At 36.6% G+C, this 25,049-nt stretch overlaps 1 protein-coding gene across 4 annotated transcripts; it reads right to left on the reverse strand.

The window, feature by feature from the left end:
- Positions 1-362: 362 nt before the first annotated feature.
- Positions 363-25,049, reverse strand: brat1 (BRCA1-associated ATM activator 1). 4 transcript variants are annotated; one of them, XM_060860228.1, is made up of 14 exons: positions 24,949-25,047; positions 21,607-21,752; positions 20,962-21,116; positions 20,361-20,508; positions 19,515-19,908; positions 19,074-19,193; positions 18,894-18,982; positions 18,347-18,456; positions 13,102-13,282; positions 8,283-8,374; positions 8,069-8,153; positions 4,158-4,256; positions 3,901-3,983; positions 363-1,430 (listed from the first exon to the last, which is right to left on the reverse strand). In XM_060860228.1, the coding sequence occupies exons 2-14, from the start codon at positions 21,731-21,733 to the stop codon at positions 675-677; spliced, it is 2,439 nt and encodes an 812-aa protein (XP_060716211.1). In that variant the 5' UTR covers positions 21,734-21,752; positions 24,949-25,047; the 3' UTR covers positions 363-674. The 4 variants fall into 4 exon arrangements, with proteins under 4 accessions (XP_060716211.1, XP_060716208.1, XP_060716210.1 ...); XM_060860225.1 differs by having other exon boundaries at positions 3,901-4,052; positions 24,949-25,046; XM_060860227.1 differs by lacking the exon at positions 24,949-25,047 and adding an exon at positions 22,160-22,247 and having other exon boundaries at positions 3,901-4,052.

A 25,049-nucleotide genomic window follows, 5' to 3' on the forward strand; every position in this document is an offset into this window, starting at 1 on the left:
AGGGATATGTCCTTTTGGCTAATGTATAAGTTAGCATTTATCTTTACATGCATCCATCTATTTTAGTCAGCTTGCTTTTACCATACTTAGTTTGGGTTTAAAGGTTATTTTTAATCCAGTTTTAGCAAGATCACAGAATTTCCCTAAACCAGAAAATACACAATGAGCTCCGTGTACTTACCAGACAGACACACCACCACACTCTGGAAAATCAAGTTTATTGATAAACTGTATAACACTAACATGTACATAAAAAAAAAAAAACAAGAAAAACATGAAGAACAGCAAACAATTTTGGTTTACTTTGCAATCCCAGTACCATCAATTGACTTTTCCATTCAAGAAGAATGTTTCTTACCCAATTTCAATAGTTTTCAATACTCGTATTTAATCGGAAATCAGTCAATCCACAGTACATTCAAGAGATTAGACATGATATAATCTAATATACTAGTCTGACATCCTCAAAGGCCTTCCACTACCAGCTGTTAGATATATTTATTTTTATTAGGTTCAGTTATGTCTAAATATAACATTCTAAGTACAGACCTATATTACATTTCAAAATTTGTGCATTGAAACAAATGCTTCTCTGTTCAACATAAAGCCATATGCATTCAATGTCAAGAGCCTTATATAGCTCATGACATGTTAGCACTTTTGGGCATTTATTTTCAATAGCAATCTGCAACATTGTCTTCACTCTCTCTGGTCATAAACAAAATGTCTTCCATTAGAGACTGGGGTGAATTTATCACATGATCACTACTAAGTGATAAAGTATGTTGCATGATCTCAAGGTCTAATAATTCTAATATCTGACACAGATCCAGGTCTGCTGAAGCTCGATCAAGAGATTCTGCATTGTCTATTTTCCTACAAGATGATTTGGCTCCATTTTTCACACAATGAAGCTCAATTACTTCTTGGTTTTTCTGGTATCTCTTAAGCATTTCCTCATTCCAACTGTACTTACGTATGTCAAGAGTAAGAACTTTGTGGTCAGCAGTAGTAATCTCTCTCAAAAATGTTCTTAGCTTAAGCAGGAGTGAACAAGCTTTCTGAGAAACAGGTCTGTCACAGTCAAATATGCATTTAAAGAGAAAGTCAAATAGCCCTAAATCCTTCAGTTTGGACAATGTGTGCATTATGCATGTATTTTCAGAGCTTCTACAAATCTTCTGAAAGTGACAGGGACAATGATTTAGCGATTTGTCCATCAATGAATCTGCTAACTCCAGAGTGAGAACTTTAACCTCCCAGTCAATGTCATTTCCACCAAGTAACAACACTGAGCTAATCGACTTCTCCAAGGCAGTACAGCAATATGGGCTTTTTAGCCAGGCAATGAATACCTTCACTGCAGCACGATGTGGGAAGCTCTGTGTATCTTGAGAAAGAATTCTCAATAGATGTGTCACAGCTTTTTCCTTTATTTAAAAAACAAACAAAAAAAAAAACTGTGAAAAGGTGTCAATAATGAATATAAATATATACTGTATTTTCATTGTTTAGCAATTTTACAAAATACAAAGTGAGTGAACATGAGAAAATCTGAATCAAATCATTAGTTGGCATGACTACCCTTTGGTTCAAACCACCACCACATTGTACACTTGCACAAAGGCAGGGATGTTATAGGAGTCAGGTGTATGATTTACCAGTTATACACAGGTGGACAAAATTGTTGGAACATTAAAGGAAGAAAAAACTACAATGGTGACTGAAATAACTTGCAACTTACAAAATAATAAATAAAAAATGTGCTAAAAATAGAGTAATACAAATTAGAAATTGCGGTTCAATAATTAAAAAAAAAAAAACAATTTATAAAAACAAGCTAATGAAACTGACCTGGATCAAAAATGAAGGTACCCTTAACTTGTTGCACAACTTTTTGAGGTAATCACTGCAAGCATTTCTGTAACTCTCAAAGAGAATCTGCACCGGTCCACATGTATTTCTGCCCACTCCTCATGAGCAAACTGCTGTAGCTGTCTCAGGTTTGAAGGGTGCATTCCCTAGACTGCATGTTTAAGCTATTTCCACAAATGTTCAATAGTATTTAGATCAAGGCGCATAGAAGGCCAGTTCAGAATAGTCCAATGTTTTGTTTTTAGCCATTCTTGGGTGCTTTAGGTAATTTTCCTGTTGGAGGACCCATGACCTGCAACATAGACCAAGCTTTCTGACACTGGACAGCACATTTCACTAAAGAATACCTTGATAGTCTTGAGATTTCAATGTACCCTGTACAGATTCAAGACTCCCTGTGGTTCATTTTTGTGTTTGTGAACATAGAGCAGATGTGACTTGCCATAAAGGTCCAGTTTTGTTTCATCTGCCCAAAGGACATTCTCCCAGAAACTTTGTGATTTGTCAATATGCATTTTGCCAAATTCTAGTTTTTTTTTTTTAAATTTGCTTTCACCAGTGGAGTTCTCCTCGGTCATCTTTCATTAAGTCCACTTTGGCTCAAACAGTGATAGATGGTGTGATCTCACACTGATGTTCCTTGACTTTGGAGTTCACCTCTAATCTCTTTGGAAGTTGTTTTGGACTCTTTGGTTACCATGTGTATTGTCTGTTTCATTCTAACTGTCATCAATTTTACTCTTGCAGCCACATCCAGAGAGGTTGGCTACAGTATTGTGAACCTTAAACTTCTGAATAATGTGTGCAACTGTAGTCACAGGAACATAAAGCTACTTGGAGATGATCTTATAGCCTTATAGCCTTTAACATGCTTGTCTATTTTCCTTCTAATCTCCTGACAACTTTCACCTTAGCTTTCTGTGGTCCATGTTCAGCATGGTGCACACCATGATACCAAAGAGCACAGTCACTACTTTTCACCCTTTAATTAGGCAGACTGATGGATTACAAGTTTGAAGTCACCTGTGATTCTAATTACAGGACACCCTTTAATTTAACGTCTCATGTGTTAAACCAATTAATGACCTGGACAAAAATGATGGTACTTATAAAAGATGTTATTTTCATCATTCTGTTGAACCACAATATAAAAGCAATTTCTGATTTTCATTAGTCAATTATCACTACATTTTCAAGTTATTTCAGTGACCATTATGGTTTTTCTTTATTTAATGTACCAACAATTTTGTCCATGTGTGTGCCAAGCAAGTGCTAATGATCATCAAGTTCATATGTAGGTTGAAACAACTGAAACAGCTGTGTAGGATGCTTAAAACTGAGGAACAGCCAAAACTATGGTCGTGGAACAGCCAACTGAGGTTGTGGAAAACAGTTTCATGTCACGGGTCATAAAGCATAGCAAGACTGTGCTGATGAAGTATGACACAACTACCTTGATCATGTTTCAGTGCTATCATGTTTCAGTGCTATGTCTCATGTTCATGTTTCAGTACTATCATGTTTCAGTGCTATGTCTCTCACAGGCAAATATTTCAAAGCAGACTGGGGTTTCCAGATTTGTCTCTTTTTTTTATTGAAGAGACAAAGAAACAGGCAATGTTGAGGACCGCAGACTGGGTCTGGATTAATGCTGAGAAATACAGGCAGATACTTATCATGCAGTACCATCAGAAAGGCATTTGATTGGCAACAAATTTACTTTGCTGCAGGACCATGACCCAAAACATACAGCCAATGTCATTAAGAATCTTCAGCATAGAGAACAGCAAGAAGTGAGGGTTTGGCCACCACAGAGACCCCAAAGGGTGCTCAAAACAAATATGGATTTGTTTTGGAAATATGGATATGGATGTTATTGGGATTTCTTTTGTGTTCATTTACTTTCCATTTTTAAAATTGATAAAAAATCTATTAACATTTGTATTTTTGAAAGCATTCTTTCTTTACAGCATGTTTTCACACCTATGTATGTATGTATGTATGCATGCATGTATAGTGTTTCACCTGCACATTGCTACAGACATCAGATGATGTTACTGCCTCCCCAAGAGCTGAGACTGCACTTGCTTGGACATAGCCTTCTAAATCTGACAATGAGGTGAAGAGTACTGAGATCATGTCACTACTATGAAGATTTTCAGTGTACTTCCTATTACCTGAACAAAACAAGATGACAGAAATAACTTAATAAAATTGAAACATTGCAATATTTGGAAGAATGATTTATGAAATTGTAAACATGTTTAATTTTAGTACTGTACCTTTGAGTTGGGCTGTGAGTTGTGTAATGAACTCAAGAGTTGAATCTCTCACTTCCCATCGTCTATCACATATACGTTTCTTTGTTAATTGAAACAGCTCTGGGCACACACAAACAAAGCTAGGTATATTCAATCTTATCACAACACCATATAGATGTATATCCATACATCTATATCTATTCTATCTATCTATTCTATATATACACACGCACATACACACACACACACAGTACTGTGCATATTTGGTGTTACTACCTTTTGCCAAATTAGCATGAAGTGATGGCATGGTCCCCTCGTATCTCAAAACAATTTTCCCGTTTAAATGAATTGGATGTTTATGTGTTTTGAATATGAAAAATGTACAGTACCTGTATTATATATAAATGACAAATATTATATAAAAACATACTGTAATAAAAGAGAATGTTAAAAAATAAACTGGTTTTACTTTACGGAAGATGCGCACGGAGATTAAGGGAGGATTAAACAAGGAGGAATTTTGTCTCGTACGTACACTTTCACTTTCGTTCACTTACTCGCTACTGTACCCTCTTAATGCTACTTTACACTTAAATGGAACTTAACTAAACTTCACTAAAATTACCGAACTTAAAGCATCACGTTAGTTCTGGCAGGCCACGTTGTCAAGCGTGCATCAGCTGTAAATCAGCTGTCCACGACGCGCACCAATCCGGTTACAACATCCATATTACCAGACAATTTAAATCCCCATTCACAGAGCCGCTCTAGCGCTTCGCTGCTGCCGTGATCTAAACTCCCTCCTCCAACCCGACTCCAACATGCCGGAACCTGTGTTCGTTGTACCAGTTTAGGTCATAAATCTCCACATATTCTCTCTCTCCCTCTAATTATTTAATCATTTATTTATCAATTCATTCATTTATTACTTTCCAAAAACGCGTAAGCGAGCATATCGAATACTATGCATGATTAGTGGTTCTGTTATACGGGGGTCTATTCTATTTTCGCTGCTCTCTCCGCTCTGTCCATGCATGCGCACGGACGGGCGTGTGGATTTTTGTCCAGAACAGAACCATACCGCCAACACTAACTGTATGCATATCATCTAATAAATTCTCTTTTGACAAAGTGGTCCTGAAGAACTGAAATTCTCTTAACTTAACTGAACATTAATTTTGCTTAATTTTCTTCATCGCTTTTCTTTTCACTTGTTTGTCTTTTGCCTTTTTTGTCACTCTTTCCTCACTAACATCTGCCGGTCGTTTTAATAAAAACCTGTCCAGTCGGCATATCAGATGCGGTGTAGTCGTACAAGTAAAATCTTTTTAACGGATCCAACGCTCAAAACAAATCCGAAAATTACGGATCCTCAGATGGTCGGCACCTCACGCAGCGCCTTTGCGACTCTCCATAGGAAATGAATGACTTCCTGTTTATCGGCCGTCGTTTGACGTGTGCAGTAGAAAGGCGGCTTTAACCGAGTGAGACGCGGGAAGCTGAGGCGGGGGAAACAGAGCACACGTGGTTGTTGGGGATCTTTGTTTTGGCGGCGGCGGCGGCTCGAATGCTCAAATCTCAAAGATTTGCTCGTATCTCAAGCCAAAAATTTGGTCCCCACGTGGGTCTGTTATTTTTACAAGTTATTAACCAATCTAAAGTCTTGAAAATAGCTTCAGCGCAAATCTCTTAACTCCATTGGACACTTCAACTGTCTGAGAAATCTCGTAACTCCACCTCTTCTTCACTCCGCGGGAGAGCTTCGCAGCATATTTCTCCTCAACATTAAGAGTCGCATCACTTATAGATCTTAAACATTTAAAATAGAGTTTAGGAAGATGTATGTAACTACAGCCATTAGCTTTGGTTAACTATTGAAGCCTTGTCTCTTGTCAAAAGGCTCAACGTGACCGCAGACTTTATTGAACACTGCTGGCAGCAGCGACATCTGTGTCCGTACCATTCTTATCAATGACAGCATAATCTCGTATCTCCCTGTTCCCAAGTCATAAAGCTTGTATCTCCGATAAAACGTGACTTTGGGAAAATGTTGTGTTAATGTTGGTACACATTTATTTATTTAATAAATATTTTACCTGAAAAATAATGGTTTTGGAGATACGAGGATTCCGCCCGACAGCGACGATATATAAGAAAATTTGTCTGTCACAATAGGTATTGGTCTAAATGCTAGTACTGGTATTTTGCAGTTCGGTATAAATAAACCTCCCTTTTTAAAATTAAAACTGTCTCGGTCAATCAATTGACCGAGACAGTTTTAATTTTAAAAAGGGAGGTTTTTTCTGACAGATATTAGCAAGATTGTGTGCTTTATTGAAAAAAATCAAAGGGCATCGTAGATGAAACTGAGTCTATTTGTTGGATTAGAGGAAAGTATTAGGGTTTGGAGATGATTAGAATGACAGCATGATGCTGTATTTTAGCCTTATATTGTCTATTCTCTGGCTGGAAAAAATATGCAAAACGATATGTACTAAAATATTTGTTAGTTTGGATACAGTATTAAATAAAATCTTGGTTTCTAAGTTTTTATTGCTTTTAATTAACTTTGAGTAACATGTTCTGGCTGGAAAGAAATGCTTGACGGTGAAGGGTTATTTCAGACCTATACAGTCTAGGGCAGAGGTTTAGAAACACCTATGTTAAAGATAATCAACATTTCCAATATTTAGTCAATTAGACTCATCTCCTTTACTTTTAAAAGACTTCATTTAAAAAAAAAACTATGGCATCTATACAGGCTGTCCTAAAGACTCCCTATAGCAAAAAATTAAATACTTTATGTTGTATTTTATTTTCCTATACAATTATAGAATATGGAGACATGGGACACCCTATATTTTTATATACAGTAGGTATTAAAATTTACATTTACAATAATTACATTGCTTTATATGGCTTGAACTTCAAATATATAACTGGGGTGGCTATTCAACACTTTTTAACAATAGTTTGAAGAAATTTCCAGTTATCCTCCTTCCTCATGATTCTATCTATTCTCTGAGGTCCAGGGCTGGTGTGATTACACATGGTCTGCGGTTGTGAAGCCGGTTGGATGTACTGCCAAATATTCTGAAACGCCTTTGGAGACGGCTTATGGTAGAGAAATGAACATTCAATTCACGGGCAACAGCTCTGGTGGACATTCCTGCAGTCAGCAATTGCATGCTCTGTCAAAACTTGCAACATCTGTGGCATTGTGGTGTGAGATAAACTACACATTTTAGAGTGGTCTTTTAACGTGGCCAGCCTAAGCCAAATCACGCTGTCTAATCAGCATCTTGATATGCTACACCTGTGAGGTGGATGGATTATCTCTGCCAAGGAGAACTGCTCACTAACACAGATTTGTGAACAATATTTGAGAGAAATAGGCCTTTCGTGAGTTCAGCTCATGAAAAATGGGGCAAAAACCAAAGTGTTGCCAATTTGTTAAAGCCCTGTATTTCCAGTAAGGATCCCTCAGGTTCTATAAACACTCGCTTCAGTTTTTTTGCCTCTACTGTAGTGGTAGTTGTTTTAGCGGTGTCCAGCTTGTGATGGACTTTTGATTACTGACTCTTCAGTCTTGTCTGCTCATCTGTTTTCATACCAATATACATACACATATAAACTTTACTTGCAGTTATTACTGCACAAGGGCTCAGAACAGATACCAAAACTTTCACATATTTTTGCAAGTCACAGATATGTAACGAAGGATCACTTTTCTCAATATTTAAATGAACTATAATATGTTTGGCCCATTTGTTTGATTGGGTTCACTTTGTTTACTTTAGGATTTCTGTGAATATCAGAAATTTGTTTTCAAGTTGTGAAATCTTTCGTAACTGCATGTAAAATAATTACTACGATTTCTGAACAACCAACATTTTCACAAATGTTGTATAATGAAGCCCTGGGGTACTCACCATTTATAACCATCTTCCATAAATCTGATGATGGTGAACAGAGATTGAGCCATTTAAGGGTTGCCTGATATGTTTTCTTCAAAACCTAGAATGTTCTCTCATATTAAGTTTGAAGAAGCCAAGTGCAAGTCAAAGAAGCAGAAGAAATAAAATGGACACTGAATGCATCTCAAAAGAGAATAAAACTACTAATTTTGATTGATTGTACACTTACTGTAGCATGTAAGTCAGGAGACTGCAGATATTGCAGAAGAATCATAAGAGCCTCCTCAATTGGGTCTGTACACTCTGTAACTTCCAAAGCATCTGCAATACATTAATTTAGAGTCTCTGGTTCAATGTGTCTTAAGAATTAAAATTCAGAAGAAAAAACAATTCCCTGCAACATTCAAAATAATCCAGTCAAAGTGCCAAAAGTCTACTTCAAAAACTGAAGAAATTACCTATGCAATAACTTTGAAGATGTAATGGTTTCTTTATTGTGAAAGGACATTGACCTAATTTAGTTCTTCAACTATCAGAAAAATCATGCATTCAATATTGATTAATGTGTATGGAAAATAGCTTACTGTAATATTTTTATATATAATATTAATAATTTTTTGCCGTATTGCCTAGTACTACTTAATGGAACTATGTTCTGTATTATATGCATGATGCTTTTTAGCACTTCATATATGATGCCTTTGGAGAAAAAACATTTCAAAAAAAATAAAATAAAATAAAAAAAATAATAAAAAAAAAAAAACATAGACATGACCTTCTAGAAGGATGTCTCCTAAATTATATGTAGTAATTTCCCATGCATTAAATAATATGATTATACAAATAGACTTCACAACATGATGGGCCAAGCCCAATATGGGACATACAATATAATGTGCTTTGCAGGACAATTAAACATTGCATAGTATAGGATGACAAAATGTGTTTGCTAACTCTGTCAAACATTACTTTTACCCGCAAGTTTAAAAAAAGACAATCTTCAGCATGACATTTGAATCTCCACAGCTGACTGATGTAATAAAGATGATCCTTGCTCCTGGATAGTTTCAAAATCTGTTCCCTATCACAGAAGTAGTGAAAAAGAGCTACATGTGTGCTTTATGCAGTGTGGCAAAGTCTGCAGTTATTTTCTCTTAAAGTGTTCAAATATCTGCTTTGGCCTCTTGCCGAAGATACAAACTCTCTCTCTTTATCTCTTGTCAAGTTCTCAATTTGTAACTTAATTGGAATGGCTTTGCTATGTAACCAAAGTTCAACCATGAGTAATTTTAGGCCTCAGGTGCTCGCTCTGCAATTTTCTCCTGAAGTATATTTCAAAATTCTCTGCATAAGATTTTCAGGTGGGCTTTGTTCCATGTCCACGGGCACTTTTTTGCGATAGGTTGGCTATTAATTAACCGAGCTCCCTCTATGATCACCTGTATTACTTTCAAGAAGTAATATTTTTTTCAATGCAGTAGTTCTTCAAAGCACTACAGATGTTGAATCCTCTGGTTTAAGTTTTCATATGAAACCATATTAAAAAAACTCCTATTTGGTGAAAAAAAAATCTGCTGGTTCATCATACTGAAATGAAAGTCAAATGAACTTTTAAAGTCCTGTTCTAACTGTCCCATCACATCTCAAGAAAGCAAGGCAGCTCACTTTGCCACTGTGTTGGCACAGAGTTGGACATCAGCGATCAACTGAGCAATTGAGGATTAAGAGGCCCAACAGTGGCAGCTTGATAGACGAGGGATGCTCACAACCTTTCAATCAGTAGTCCTTAATCACTATGCTACCACATACCCACATCATTGATTCCTTGATTGCCTCCATAAATTGGATAAGTATCTGACTATTTATCAGCATTGAGGACACCAAGGATCCAGACCAAATCTTCAAATCCATGTGCAGAAATGCAGCCCTAAAATTGCAAGTAACCTCCACCATGCTTCATTGTTGCCTGCAGACATTCATTATTGTACCAACAGCCCTTCAGCAAACAACCTGCCTCCTCCTACAGGCAAATATTTAGAATTTGGACTTAGTTGTCAGAACATCTGCTGCCTTTTTTCAGCACCCCGGATCCTACGTTTTTGTGCATAGTTGAGACTCTTGTTTCCATGTCGGAGGTATGGCTTTTTGGCCACTTGGCCAGACTTCTCTTGATAGTAGCCTGGGTCCGTCTGGTTTCTGCCAGTTCTTTATTGACGGCACTTCTGGACATCTGGACTGATGTCAAAGTGAAGAAAGCATGATGCGCCTTTCATCTGCTGAAGTAAGTTTCTTTGACCAACCTCACTTTGTATTTAAAACTAGGTAAGGAACAACCAAACCTCTGCTGCAAAATGTGTAAATGCTGGTTTGAAGCCAAAAGAGTTGTCACACCAAATATTGATTTGATTTAGATTTTTCTTCAGTTCACTCACTTTGCATTTTGTAGAAAATAATAAACAACTAAAATATACAGTTGTGCTCAAATGTCAAATTTCATACCCTGAAAGAAATTGTTAAACATTGCTATTTATTTAGAAAATATGACTGATAATGCAAAATATTTTTTCTTATTTAATGATAGTGGTCACGTGTAGCCATTAATTATAACAGTTGTTTGACACCTTTTTAAAACTTAATGATAACTGAAATCACCTAAACAACCCTAATCAAAAGTTTACATATCCTTAAATGTTTGGCCACATTATAAACAGACAGGTTGACACACAGGATTAAATGGCTATTAAAAGGGAGGTATCCACACCTGTTACCCATTGTAATTGTAATGCAAAGTCTGTGCATAAATTAGTTTCTCAGCTCATGAGGTGATGCAATGACTTTACTGGATAGTGCACCATGGAGAAGACAAAATAACTGCCAATGGACCTGCATGATAAAGTAGTTGAACTTTATAAATCAGGAAAAGGTTATAAAAAGATCTCTCAACACTTGAAAATGCCAGTCAGTGCTGTTCAAACTCTTAATACTAAGCAACAGTCAGTAGACCAAGAAAGATTTCACCCACTACTGCCAGAAGAATTCTTTGGGATGCAAAGAAAATTTCACAAACAACTTTGAGAGAAATACAGGCTGCTCTGGAAAAAAGTGTTGTTGGTGTTTCAAGGAGCGAAATAAGGAGGTACTTGAACACAAATGACCTGCATGGTGGAGTTGCCAGCAGAAAGCTGTTACTGCTCCCATGCCACAAAAAGGCTCACCTTCAGTACACCAGACATTACCTAGACAAGCCTCACAGCTTCTGGAGCTTTTGGAGTGATGAGACCAAAACTGATCTTTATAGTCACAACCATAAACGCTATGTTTGGAGAGGAGTCAACAAGGCCTATGGTGAAAAGTACACCATCCACACTCTAAACCAGGGGTGTCAAACTCAAATTCACAGTGGGCCAAAATGTAAAACTAAGATAAAGTCACGGGCCAAACTAAATATTTATTGAAAAATTAACTGCAACTGATATGTAATGTTCAACCTTTTTCATATGGAAACAAATTTTAGTTTTGCTTGAACACAGGATTTGGAACAACCAGAGCTTGATATTGCAAACACATAAGAAATTAAATTTGAAATAAAAGACACATCAGTGGTGTTCATTTCTTATTTAAATAAATAAAATAAATGATGCCTCTCACTATCATTTTAAGTTCCTTTTTGAAGTGGATCTTTTTCAAAACCAACAACAAAACAACCAAAAATAATCATTTCATTCAATGAAAATCCAACTTTTCGACTAGTGTCTTCTTGTGTTATATTCTTTCGTTACAGACACGTTAGCTCCGCACACAAGACAAACAGGTCTGTCCTTTATATTCGTGAACAGATAATCTGCCTCCCACCTGTCTTGAAAGCTCCTATTGTCCATCTTTCGTTTGGCCATTTTTGTGGAGGGTGGAGTTAACTTGCCCGATGTGACTGTAGCATGGTTGTTAACGACTGTCAACAGAGAATGAGGGGCGCTTGCTGTTCGTGACTACACGTCACTACAGTGGCAAGGCATTCTGAGATTTGTAGTATTAGCAGAACATGCAGCTAGCCAGCTGTAATGCACATTCGATATGATTTCGCGGGCCAAATATAATTACACCGCCAAATTTGGCCCGCGGGCCTGAGTTTGACACCCCTGCTCTAAAGCATGGTGGTGGATCTCTGATGTTTTGGAGCTGTATGAACTCCAGTGGCACAGAGAAGTTAGTATAAATTGATGCCAAGATGAATGCAGCATGTTATCAGAAAATACTGGCAGACATTTTGCATTCTACAGTACGAAAGCTGCACATGGGATGCTTTCGGATGTTCCAACATGACAGTTATCTAAAGCACAAAGTAAGGTTGACCCTCCAATGGCTTCAACAGAAAAAGATGAAGGTTCTGGTGGCCATCACAGTCTCCTGACCTCAATATAGTTGAGACACTTTGGGGAGATCTCAAACGTTCAGTTAGTGCAAGAAAACCAAAAAATTACAGGAACTGGAGGCATTTTGACAAGAAGAATGAGCAGCTTCACCACCTGAGAGAAGGAAGGACCTCATGCACAATTATTACAAAAGGCTGCATGCCATCATTGATGCTAAAGGGGGCTATTGCATGATATTAAGAAATAAATGTATGCAAACATTTCTACAGAGATTTCCTTATTTTCTTTTTTGTTTGATGATTGTGCCATTCTGTTGTGCCTTACATATTAACTTTAGTCCTATAAGAAATAAAACAAATTAGTTTTGCCTTCTCACTCATGTGTTCTTTAAAACAAAATGGTACACAATTTATGGCAAACGTGTGAGCACAACTGTATATTTTTGAAAGCATTCTTACTTTACAGCATTTGCAAAATTCTGCACAGGACTGTACATTTCATCTTCTATGCCAGATGACATTGGTGCCGTCACCAAACTAAACTATTTTAGGAATCATTTCCTTTAGCTATTTAAGCTGGTACATTCTATACTATTGCAGGTTGATCATGAAGAACAGTGTCTACATAACATGGGAGAATCATCTGTCTTCATTAACAAAATAATTAAAATCTTCTTACCTGCAAAAATAGTAAGACCACCTAGTAGGTCGATACTGCACTGCTGAACCTTATTACAGCCAATAAGATGAGGAAATGCACCAGCTTCTACGAGAGTGAAGGGGCAATGGCCAATGCACATTTCCAGAAGTTTTATCACAGAAGAGGCAATCAGTTGAACAGGAATATCAGCCAAAGATTCCTTTCCAGGGAAAACAAAGATATCAGAGATGATATAATTATTTAGTCACTTTTCAGCATTTGTTGCCCAATTTAGACAGAGTAAAAGACTATTTAGTACTAATAAGTCTAATAATTCTAATAATTATTAATCATGTTAAAATTATATTATTATAATTATAAGTCTGTATACATTTTATGTTCGTGGTATGCACGTACACTGGTACCGTTAATGAAAATGAGGGGAAATGCATGCATACAAAATAGTACTGAAAAATTAAGAAAGCAAGTAAGGAAATATATAAATATTTTTTTCCAGAAATAATGCAACTTTGGCTAAAAAAATTGGGATGATAGACAAAAATAAACCAAAAGATTTCAAATTTAAAACATGAGCCTATAGGAGATTTGCATAGGCAAAATGCATAAAGAAGGCACAAGATCAAGTGAGAGGGCTGCAGACAGAAGGTTAAATCTAAAATTTGTAGGTGTCAGAAAAGGGGTAGAGATTGACAAAACAAATGACAATGTAATACCCTGTTGTTATGAACATGTTAGCACATTTAGGCAATGACTTAAAATGGATATACCTTTAATGAACACTCTATATAAGAATCACTATACTAATACTGAGTAGGACCTCACATGGCTCTTAATTATTTGTGGCAACGATTTTACAAGATACTGAAAACATTCCTTAGAGATTTGGGTCTCTACTCTCATGCATTCACTCATATTTGTTGAGGGTGTGGTGGCTGGCTGCTTTATTTCCCCTGCTTTATTGTGTTCTGTTCAGGTTTACAACTTAGATTAGCTTGTTGTAGGTTGTTTTGTACATGATGGCAAGTATACAATGATGGCAAGTACAAAAATACTTGCCATCATGGCGACTAGACACCTTGTATAAACATGCTATTTCTCAATCCCTAGGAAAACATACCCCCACCATGATTTGGCTGGTCCTCCCTCTTCTTCAGTCCTGAGCTTTAAAACAGGAAATTGACTCGATGACACCTTGAGCGTCTACAAAGGAATACTGGTCCAGATATATATGCCATAGCTTACTCTTAGCACTTGCTTTAGGCTACTTGCTACAGGACTGCTTTAAACACAGGGTTCCTACAGGTTTCCTCAAGTTAAATTCAAGTCTTTTTAAGACCTTTTTAAGACCATTTTAAGACCATTAATGTGCTTGGACGACTTGGCATGAGACTAATGCCTTCATTCCCATTGTACCTAGCTGAATCCTTTTTTTGCATATGGTGCAAAAGGCCACAAAAACGTTGTTGTCCACTGGTTTTAACCAATGATGAAAAGAGTTTTTATCCAGCCACGCTTCATTAAATTTACATTTCCCCATAACCTCAGAATGAAATTGGTAGCTTAGTTTTTATTTAGTCTTAGGCCAAATGTCCTTGTTAGTTTTAGTCATATTTAGTCATTTTAGTCTAGTTTTAGTCAAAAGAAAACTCAAGGTAGCTTAGTCAAGTTTTAGTCGACTAAAAGTCTTTTAATTTTAGTCTAGTTTTAGTCAAAAAAATTGTAGCTTGACCACATCTGGAATCTATTGTAAGAATAATTAAATTCTTAATTAAATTCTCATTAAATGCAATAATATCAGGAACAGAAGTGTTATAGTGGAAATGAATAACAATGAAAATCCTAAGATCAAAACTGTAGGTGTGTGTGTGTGTATATATTATATTACCAACTTAATACAAGTTATACATGGTATTGTACACACCATTATTGATGATATTTGGAGCAATATTACATGTAATTGTTAAACTTGATTCCCTTACATATACATTTGCTTTTAAGCCTAATTATTAATTTTGATCATAATGTGATTGTGACAGAGGCTTGGGAAGAGGTTTCTGTTTGGGGGTGCTGAGTTTTTTCTGTCACCACTTTTGAATAAGAAACAATATCAAGGCTATAAAACTTGTCAAAACTCCGCGAATCACAAAAGTATCAGTGAGAAGTTGAGAACACTCATTTAAACAGTGCATACACTCGAACTTGACTGCACATCACATTTTTTACTTTATTGATGCTGCTTTTAATCGTAATGCAAAGACCGGTCATCGGGACATAAGCTGTCATGTACAATAAGCCTGCGCAGCGACAGGAAATATAATTTAACACAAAAAGCTGCCTTGACCTACAGTGGACTTGCGCTCAGGAGATTTAATTTATTTATTAATTTATTTATTTGAGCGGCGTGTGGACGAATTGTTTCTACGCACACACTATTTTATTTCTTGATAACAGACCACTGCGAACTATAACACACCGTTGCCATGAGAAACAGAACGTTGCCATGGACACACTGGATTCTAACCGTAGAGACGGAGCGCACCATTTTCTTTAGCGGAAACAATACAATTGTTTTTAAATCAATAAACTCCTTTTTAAATCATCATTTTGAGTCAAATTATCTATTTATTTGGTAGGTAGCAATATAATAAGCAGGATCCGCTTCGCGGACCTGTAACTTGAGCAACAGTGCGAAGCCGCGAACTCGTTGTGAATATTTTAAAGGCGTAACAGCTGATGAAAAATCAGAGACAACTGTAGACGAAAATGAAGAGAGATTTTAGGTTGTTGACGAACATATTTCGTCTCATCTCGTCTAATGAAATTAACACTACGTCAGTCAACCTTTCCTGTGGAATGCTGAGATTTTCATTGATTTCTCGCGCTTCTCCTTTGCTTGTTATGTTGTGTTGTAGTCTATGGCTGTGGTGTCGTAGCGCGTGATCTTCCTTTACTGAAGGCATCGCGTGTTCGCAGTATTTTGTACGGTGACCCGGGGCTGCGTTGTGTTATTTATTTAATTATTGGTTCTGCCACTCTTTTATACGCCGTCATTTAATCAAAATAATCGTGGTTGACAAATGAAACTTTTGAGGAAAATTACAATATGGAAAAGTTACATACAGCACAATTTTTAAGACCCAAACATCAAAATTCAAGACTTTTTAAGGTATTATTTCCAAATTAATAAATTCAATGCTTTTAAGACTTTTTAAGACCCCGCGGGAACCCTGTAAACAGTGCCTGGTTGTGGTGCTCTGTGGCATGGTTTCCTTCACTTTGCAGGTTTCATTCCCACTTGCACATCCACTGTTGCTGAACTCATCCTGAAGTCAAATTTGTCATCCTGTCAGCTTGACCCAGCTCCTACCTCTCTCTGGAGAACATATGTTATCCCTATTCCCATCTCCCACTTGATTAAATTGGCCCCTTTCTTCTGCCTTGTTCCACCAAAATTAAAAACTGCAGCTGTCACACACTAACTACAGGCCAATCCAATGTTCCTTTCCTAGTGAAACTATAAGAAAGCATTGTTGCCAGTCAGTTGCAGTCACACCCGTATTCCAAAAACCTCTATGACCCCCTTCAAACAGTTTTCCTTCCTTTCAATAGCACTGAAACTGTTTTCATCAGAGTTGTAAATGATCATCTCACTGCTGTCTCAGGGGCCCTTAATATTCTCGTTATTTTTCGGATCCCTTTTCTGCCTCTGACACCATTTCCTAGTCCATATTCCTATATTGAATCTCAGACATTGGTATCTTTGGCATGGCTCTATCATGGGTTTAATCATATCCATCTCACTGACAGTTAGATATGTACACAAACACTAATCCCCCATGACCCCTCTTATGCAAGATGTTACTCAGGGCTCCATTATTGACACTCTACTATCTTATCTCCCCTTTGTCATATTACCTGGCATCATGATCTATGCTGTCATTGCCATGACGATGACCTGCAGATCTACCTTTACACTAGCTATACCTACACTAGCACATCTCCTCCAGCCACGTCATCTTTAGCTGTCTGTATCACTGATATAAAACAATCAAAGGACTGAAATTTTCTAAAAATAAACTCAACAAACATTTAAAAAAAAAAGAATACTCATACCTTCTCAAACTGTTATGAAACATAGGTCAATTTTCATCCCTACCTCACATTTGAACCACACACCAGCTCTTTTGTTAAAACTGCCTTTTATCATCACCTCAATATAGTTTGCCTCCCTCACATTGTTAGTTTTAAAGACTAACAGAAACTCTTGCCCATGCATTTATCTTATCCCATGATCTAAGGCCATAACCAGACTACAATACATTCAAAACTCAGTAGCTAGAGCCCTCACTGTCTACTCCAAGTCCCTGCACATTACACCTATCTTACATCATCTGCACTGTCTACCTGTAGCATCTAGTATTTAGTACAAAATCCTCCTTCTGACCTTTAAAGCCCTCTATAGCCCTGCTCCCCCTTATCTCTGAACTCGTCTATCCTTCCATCCCAACATTAACTCTAATACTTTGCAATTCATGCCCACAGAAGCTTTGAAATATCTCCATCTTGACTATTAAATTCCAACTTAAAAAGATTTAATTCTTCTTCACTTTGGCTCTTCCCCCAACAGCTGAAGTTCATACATCATTCCTCTTTTCTTTGTCTTAGAGTCTATTTCTGATTTTTTTGTCCTTTATCTGCCGGTTTCTGTTTGCCACTTTGTTTATTGTATGTTACTTTGTTGTTGTTTGTTAGTGTTTAACCCTGTGTCTGTTTGACTGCTATGCAAAGTGGACTTACCTTTAAATAAAATGCAATATTATTATTATTATTATTATTATTATTATTAGCAAATGGGGGACTAAATCTGGAATAATGGACGTTCAAAAATCACATACGAGTGATATATAGACCGTGTATAATTACTTAACCAGTGAAAGATGTAATATAGTAATGTATAGCACAGGAAGCTTAATAAATAAAACAATGAATGAATACAACCTTAATTTAGATCAACAAAATATATTCAAATATGTCTTTGGAAAATAACTATATGCTCTCTATACCCTGTATATATTATATGTTGTCTACTACTGTTTCAGTTTCATATAAATACTGAAATGTCTCCTGAAGAATAATACAATTTTATTTAAAAAATGTTTATGATTACTGAATATCTGTATATAAGTGTATTAATATTATTTAGTCTTCTTATATTTATAACATTTGATAAATGAATACTGAAAAGTGAATATTTTCACCCTACCTTATATACATGCTCTGCTAAGCTGGACAGGCTCTGAGTCAGCAAACACACACAGAAACCTTTCTGGGATAGCTGCTTCTCCAATTGTAATATATGGCCTTTGAGCTTATCTACATCAAAAAGAGAAGAAATATTGTATATAATAAGTATAATTACAAGTGGTGCTGAACGCAATAATACTTTTCACTTGAGAGATATTGGACAAATCCAGGGTCAGGATCACATCTAACTGACAGACCTCTGACTTTGGCAAACTCTGCCAACATTTGCGCACAAGTTCTGAATAGCAGTCAAGTCTATAGTTATATATAGTTATAATTCAGTATTAAATCCTCAATAAGCTTGGGTAACAAACTCTAAGAATGGTCTACAGACCAGATCATCTTTAATCCATCTGTCTAAGCCCATGAGCAAATATTTCTGGCTTCTTTTATAAGACCATAATTAATATCATATCATAATGAGACCATAATTAATATAATACTTAGCTCAGTTTCTACCATCCTTTACCAAAGGATTCAAACAAAATAGGTGGGACATTTTGTACCTGGTTCATGAAGCTGTAAAGGGGATGCAGTGGCACACAAAAGAGGAAGGAGGATTACATCTGTGGCTTTCCATTTTAAAACGTCAGGGCTAGGAAAAGGACACAAATTAAAAATACTGATGCTTTTGGTTATACTCAAGTGGTATTCAAAAGCAAGAAATGTATCTCTTCGATAGTCACCAGTTTTCCATTTGTAAGATAATTGCTGCACACTGCACAGATTCAGTTGCATTTCTTGAAAACAACATAATATCCATGAGTGTCTCCAATCTACAATCTGACTGGATCAAATCAGGACTCCTGTGATACAAACAAAAGTATTAAGATTTAACATTTTTTTAATTAGCTTGTGCAAAATGTAATAACTGCTGTCTATTACCTACTGTATACTAAATGTGGCATTATACATTTCATTTTTGCAGGAGCAACTTTAATACTGGGTCCATATTCATAAACTCTCAATTAAAAAATAGGAATTTGGTCATTTGTCACACTGTTTAAAAATTGTAATTTTGTTTCTCCTTCACTAATGCATGTAGAAGTAATATTCATTTAGATTCCTAATATAGAAAAGCACACCTAAACAATAGATGTGCCTCACAATATGAAATAAGAACTTACTGTGCAACAGCTTGGAGCACTGCTATTATGGGCAGTGTAAAGGAGTCATTTTTTACATTTGCTAATACTTCAAGTGGTCCCACCACATGTTTCCAAAACATGTCCTTGAGTGGTTCTCTACACTGGGTGAGAATTGTGGCCAACAATCTTAAGGCTGGAATGATAACAGACTGATCCTCAGAGGCTAATGAGGCAGCTACATGGTTCATCACTTCTTTTGTAATGGAAACAAACTCAGTACTGCCAGGACCGCAGTTTGGTGTCTCACTCTTAGTGTTGTTGCTTTGCACTACTGGCGTGACAGTGTTTAAAATGTGTGCTAAAATCTGACTCGTCAAAGAGGTAATGAAAAAGCCTTTGTCATTTTGCAGGTGGAGGATCAAATCAATAAATCCTGTGAAAGATGCAGACATAAAACAAAATTATTGCTTTTGTTTTAAATTAATTAAAATTTAAATTAAAGACAATAATACATTTTCTTTGTTAATTTAAGAACATATATGACAACATAAATTCCTAGTCTATAGGTGTGAAAATGGAGGTGTGGTAGAGCGCATGAGTGCGTGTTAAAAAGCGATTTGATAAAGTTATGCGGCCATGCCTCCAGTTTCATTTGTTATCATCACTGATGTCAGTTTCAGTGTTTGGAAATTTTTTAAACTACATATCTTAGTGTGTTATAGAGGTTTTTAAAGTTTATCTACTGTCTACAAATATCTATAGATTAGTTATAGTGTTGTCTGCTAAGGAACCACTTTAAACAATTCATATAAAAATAGACGCTGTTTTCCTGCGAGAATAAAAGAAAAAAAAAAAATCAAGATCAAGAAAGTACTCAATAGTTACCATTCTTGCAGAAAAAGTTAATGGATTGTGAATGTTGCAACATACTCCACAATCCGTGTAGCCACCCATACCGAACTAAAGAATTTTTCCAGAGTTCCAGCATATGCCAGCTATCTGGCTGAAACATATAGTCCAACACTCCCCTCTCCTGTTTTTCAAAATCAAGAGCAGTTACAAATCAGAATTTTTGAAGAAAACACATTGCATATAGTACTTCAAAGATTAGTACATGCCAAAGACATTGGACAAAGGTATAAATAAGGACAGACATTAGCTGTAGCCAAGGACTCACACAGAGAAAAACAAGATCAAAATTATTAGCAATCAAATAATTTCTCCTGATTATTGCTGCCGGCTCATTTAAAGTTCAATAATTTGTAAAAATAAGAACACTATACTAGAATACACTAGTATCTGTGTCGTTGAAACGTAGAGGGGCAACGACTTGTAATAACACTGGGGTATGTAAAGACATCCCAAAGTAGTTGAAACCCCAGGAGCTGCTACCAGTCAAATCCTACCCTGATTGTGCAACACAGTGACTAAGAAAGTGAACATTTATGTCAAAATAACTATGTAGTGCAACTTTGAACATTCTTACCTTCAGCAAGGTGAAATTGTGCTCTTTTCCTGCCAGAAGCCCAGCAAGTTTGAGTGAGAATGTAAAGACAGAGGGATCCACTGTTTGAGATTTTGATATATGCTGCAAGAACTGCAGAAGACATGGCATATACTGCATAAAATATTGTTCGCCATCTGTGGGAGGAGTAAATATGCATTCAACAAAAAATAATTAAAATGTATTTAATGAGAAAAATGACTGAATTTCTCTAAGGAAGGGTTCATTTAAAATAATGTAGCAATACACCTACAGGTATTGGACAAAATAATTTGAACACCCATAATTATAGAAATTAATATTGTTTTTGTAGGATACTGTAAAAATTAAATGTTGTGATTATCATTCATTTATTTTTGTTGCTATATTTTGTTTAGGATGCATGTCAGAATAAAACAGGTTGTGTTATGCATTGGTTAGTTTAAGACATTGTTGAAATATCCACATTAAAGACGCTGTTTTCACAAAAACAGTCCACAGAGAATTGTGAAGTCCACTTCACAAATCCAGCATCCATGGAAGAGTTGCAATTGCTAAACCATTATTCACAGACACCAATCTAAAAATGTGAGTGTGTTCTCATGGTGTCACGCTCACACTTGCCCCAAACCCCCATACTGTACTTACTCTGCACAATCAGCTCTTTAAAACAATCAAGAAGCTTCTCCAGACATGTGTCATCATGGAGCAAAAGTTTGGAATCTGCCAGAACTTCACAGACAGATGGCAGCAGGCTTAAGCAGTCACTGTCCATGACTTGGTGATGCAGTTCACTGAAATAAAATAACAAAACAATAAACACAATCATTCAAAAAACTACTTGTATATCATCTAACACATTTGTAAATTCAATAGTTTTGCTCTGTAAACGTTATTTCCTTGTCAGAACCCCCCCCCGAAATTCTGCCCTATTGTCTCATATTTTGTAAACTCGTATCCAAATCTCGCAGCCTTACAATCCAACTTAGTGGTTTATGAACAGTGCCATGATAATTAATACAAACAGCTGCTAATACTGCTAGCATTCCACTGCTAATACTGCTAGCATTCCACTGCTAATACTGCTAGCGTTCAGTGGCGATACCAGTGTGAGAACACTCATGGCACCCGGCATAATATAACTTTTATATTAAATATTAGTTATTTTGCTGAGGATATATAGAGTATTTGATAATGTTACCAGTGACACCGAAGCTCCGAGGCGAAAAAATGAACCGATTTTCATTTAAGCTTTGCATCGAAGATTGATTCGTTCTGGCAAAATCACGTGACCAATGACGTCCGAAGCTTCGTTTCACACACACACCCACGTGACTGCTTTGTTATATGCTTCGGTGCGCCATCGTGTGTTGTATTGGAGTATTGCGTTACACGGAATCTATTACTGTATAGCGAGTTAAGGAGAGCTTATTGTTGCGAGTTGTCAATGGAGCCTGTTACAAAAAGATCGCGTTCTGAAATGTGGGAACACTTTCATTTGATTTCACCCAATAAGGTGGATACAGTATATATGGTTTTGTTGTGAAGCCTATATTTATAACTTAAATCTCACTCATCATTGGGCAATTATACGATTCAATGTAACATTTCATGTCGTATATTTTGTCACATATATATTTATTGAATAGTAGTAATAAGTTAAAAAATATAGGAATGCAGAAAAAGCCTTTTTTGCACCGCTTAATACCATGATCTTTATTTAAATGGTTCACACTTTATACTTTTGAGACAAGGTCTATCCCTTCATCTGTTTTTAGGTCCAGTGTTTGATTTGCTCCCAGCAGCTGGCTTATAAAAATAATACATCATCCATGTCACTCAGTCAAGAACACTTACAATTTCCATTTCACGAGTTCACACTTACAAATAAGACTGTGTGTCTATATAGTCATGCTGAACAGGTTGTTTGCAGTCCGCCTGATTGCAGACTGCTGATTGCTAATAAAACATAACTAGATTTGTAAAGTTTGTCGCAACTTTGATGTTGGCTTTGACGATGCAAGTATTCGCAACGGATGGTGCTTTTTGGAGGCAAGTGGATATAAGGGTTAGTGTTGCTTTTGGAGGCAAGTGGACAGAAAGCTAGGTTACCAAAACATTTGGAGATAAATGGAGACAAGAATGTGACATCATCCAAATACTCCTGAGGAAGTTTCCCACATTGGGCTGATTGTTTTGATATGTCACTTATCCATGTTGTGCTAATTTTTGATTTTCACGTGACATCACGTGACGTCATCAGAATACACGTGAGGAAGATCCCCCTTGTTCTGAGTGTTTTGATATGTCACATGTCCATGTTGTAAAAAGTTTTTTGATTTTGCATATTTTGGGGGCGGGGCTGTGGCACAACCGAAAGGCCAGTCGGTACACCAATTTAAAAGTTTGTTCAGAGTATCACCCTAAAGGAGCTGGACGAGTTTGGTGTAGATAGTTCGAAAGCTTGCCGAGTCATAAACCTCTAAAGTTTATAATGGGAGTCTATGGGAAAAAGGCCACTTTGAGACCAGGTACCGGAAGTACCGGTACTCGGATCGCTTAGAAAAGTAATAGTAACAAACTTCAGACCAGGGTCTACAACATATCCGAATTTGGTGCATGTGGCTCGAAAGCTCTAGGCCGCATTAAATTTTATATATTTTTGTCTAAGCTTAAATAGGAAAACAGAATGTTGGCTTCTACAAAGCCAACATAATTAAGCACAAAGCATCCATATAGCCTACAGTACAGTAGTCTGTAAGGCAGATTTATAACCGTGTAAAAGTGTGTCTGCACTTATGTACCTTCAACATTCATGAGTTTGATTTTTTTTCTAAAAACAGTCAAAATGTCCACATTCACCATACAAAAAGTTTTCTTTAGCACTATTCGGACGGGACTAGTTTTACAGGGGGTCGCTAGAGAAATTTCAGTTTCACAGACGTACTTTGTGATTTTAATCCCGTCCGAATCTGCCATGTCTGTCTTTTTCTCACACGACCTGTGTAAAAATTCCAGCGCAAATTACCTACTGTTTTTCAGCAAAATCGGTGCTTCTCTGAGAAATCTGATCCCGTCCGAATGCGAATGTCTGTGATTGCCGAAAATGTTTTTTCCAAAACGCGTTTTCTTGTCTGTTTTGGTCAACGTGAACTACCGTATTAACCCTAGCGCACCGGTATTCAAGTTTCTGCACACCAATAATGGATGTAAAATGTTTGCTACCTTGCGAAGAAATATAAAAAATGAAATCAACAAGAAGAGCCAAATCACGTAAATTGTTAAGACTGGCTACTGTAATATTAGTTTCATGTAAGAGTACTTTCCTTTCTATAGTCAATTACATAACGTGAAAATTATATAAAAACGTATTTATTCCAGTGGGTTTATAAGAAGTTCTATATAAAACCATATGATGACCATACAGCAATCCACGCATCCTGGACATGTGGTCTTGTGCAACGCCCACATGTAAAACACAGACACTCCTATCTCAGTAATAAACACAGATATTAGTCCCGTCCGAATCCATACATGAAATGACAGACGTCGGCTGAAAAAAATTCTAACTCTAACGTCGTTTGGAAAACTAGTCCCGTCCGAATAGTGCTTTTATTACGTTTTTGTTTGGAGTTACCAGAACATGCTTTGGTCATGTATGTATGTATGTATGTATGTATGTAAACATTTAACCAATGTTTAATATATTGGTACATTTATTTATTAATCCTTAATTTGTCAATCCATTAATTTTTGCTTCTAAAATTAATACGTTTGGTTGTGGAACATTCTGTGATAGCGCTTTCACCAGAAGAGGTCCTCATCGAGCTCTGATAGGAAATGCTTCGAGTAATGAACCTTTTCCCGATACAATTGGGTTGAACGCTTCACTGCTTCAAGAAAGCTTGACTTCGCCATCACTAGTATTTGACTACTACAAAGGTTATTATATCCAGTAAGTTAGTTATTGTTAAAACGTTGATCACTAACCAGCCTTCGCTTAGCTGCTTCGGCACGTCTCCTCTTCTTCGTGGCTGTAGCTGTTACTTTTGTTCTCGGTGGCTCTCTGCTGCTACCATCTGGATTGGGTC

This window comes from Tachysurus vachellii, chromosome 24 (assembly GCF_030014155.1).
Source record: "Tachysurus vachellii isolate PV-2020 chromosome 24, HZAU_Pvac_v1, whole genome shotgun sequence".
NCBI lineage: Eukaryota > Metazoa > Chordata > Actinopteri > Siluriformes > Bagridae > Tachysurus > Tachysurus vachellii.

Bases quoted from the DNA above. Each gene is read 5' to 3' on its own strand.
- brat1 (XM_060860225.1), bottom strand. From the start codon at position 21,733: ATGGACAGTGACTGCTTAAGCCTGCTGCCATCTGTCTGTGAAGTTCTG. The intron at 19,909-20,360 runs GTAACTATTGAG...CATCTTTCACAG, and splicing joins TAACTTTTTCTGCAAGAATG to GATTTATTGATTTGATCCTC. The intron at 13,283-18,346 runs GTAGGGTGAAAA...TTCCCTGGAAAG, and splicing joins TAGCAGAGCATGTATATAAG to GAATCTTTGGCTGATATTCC.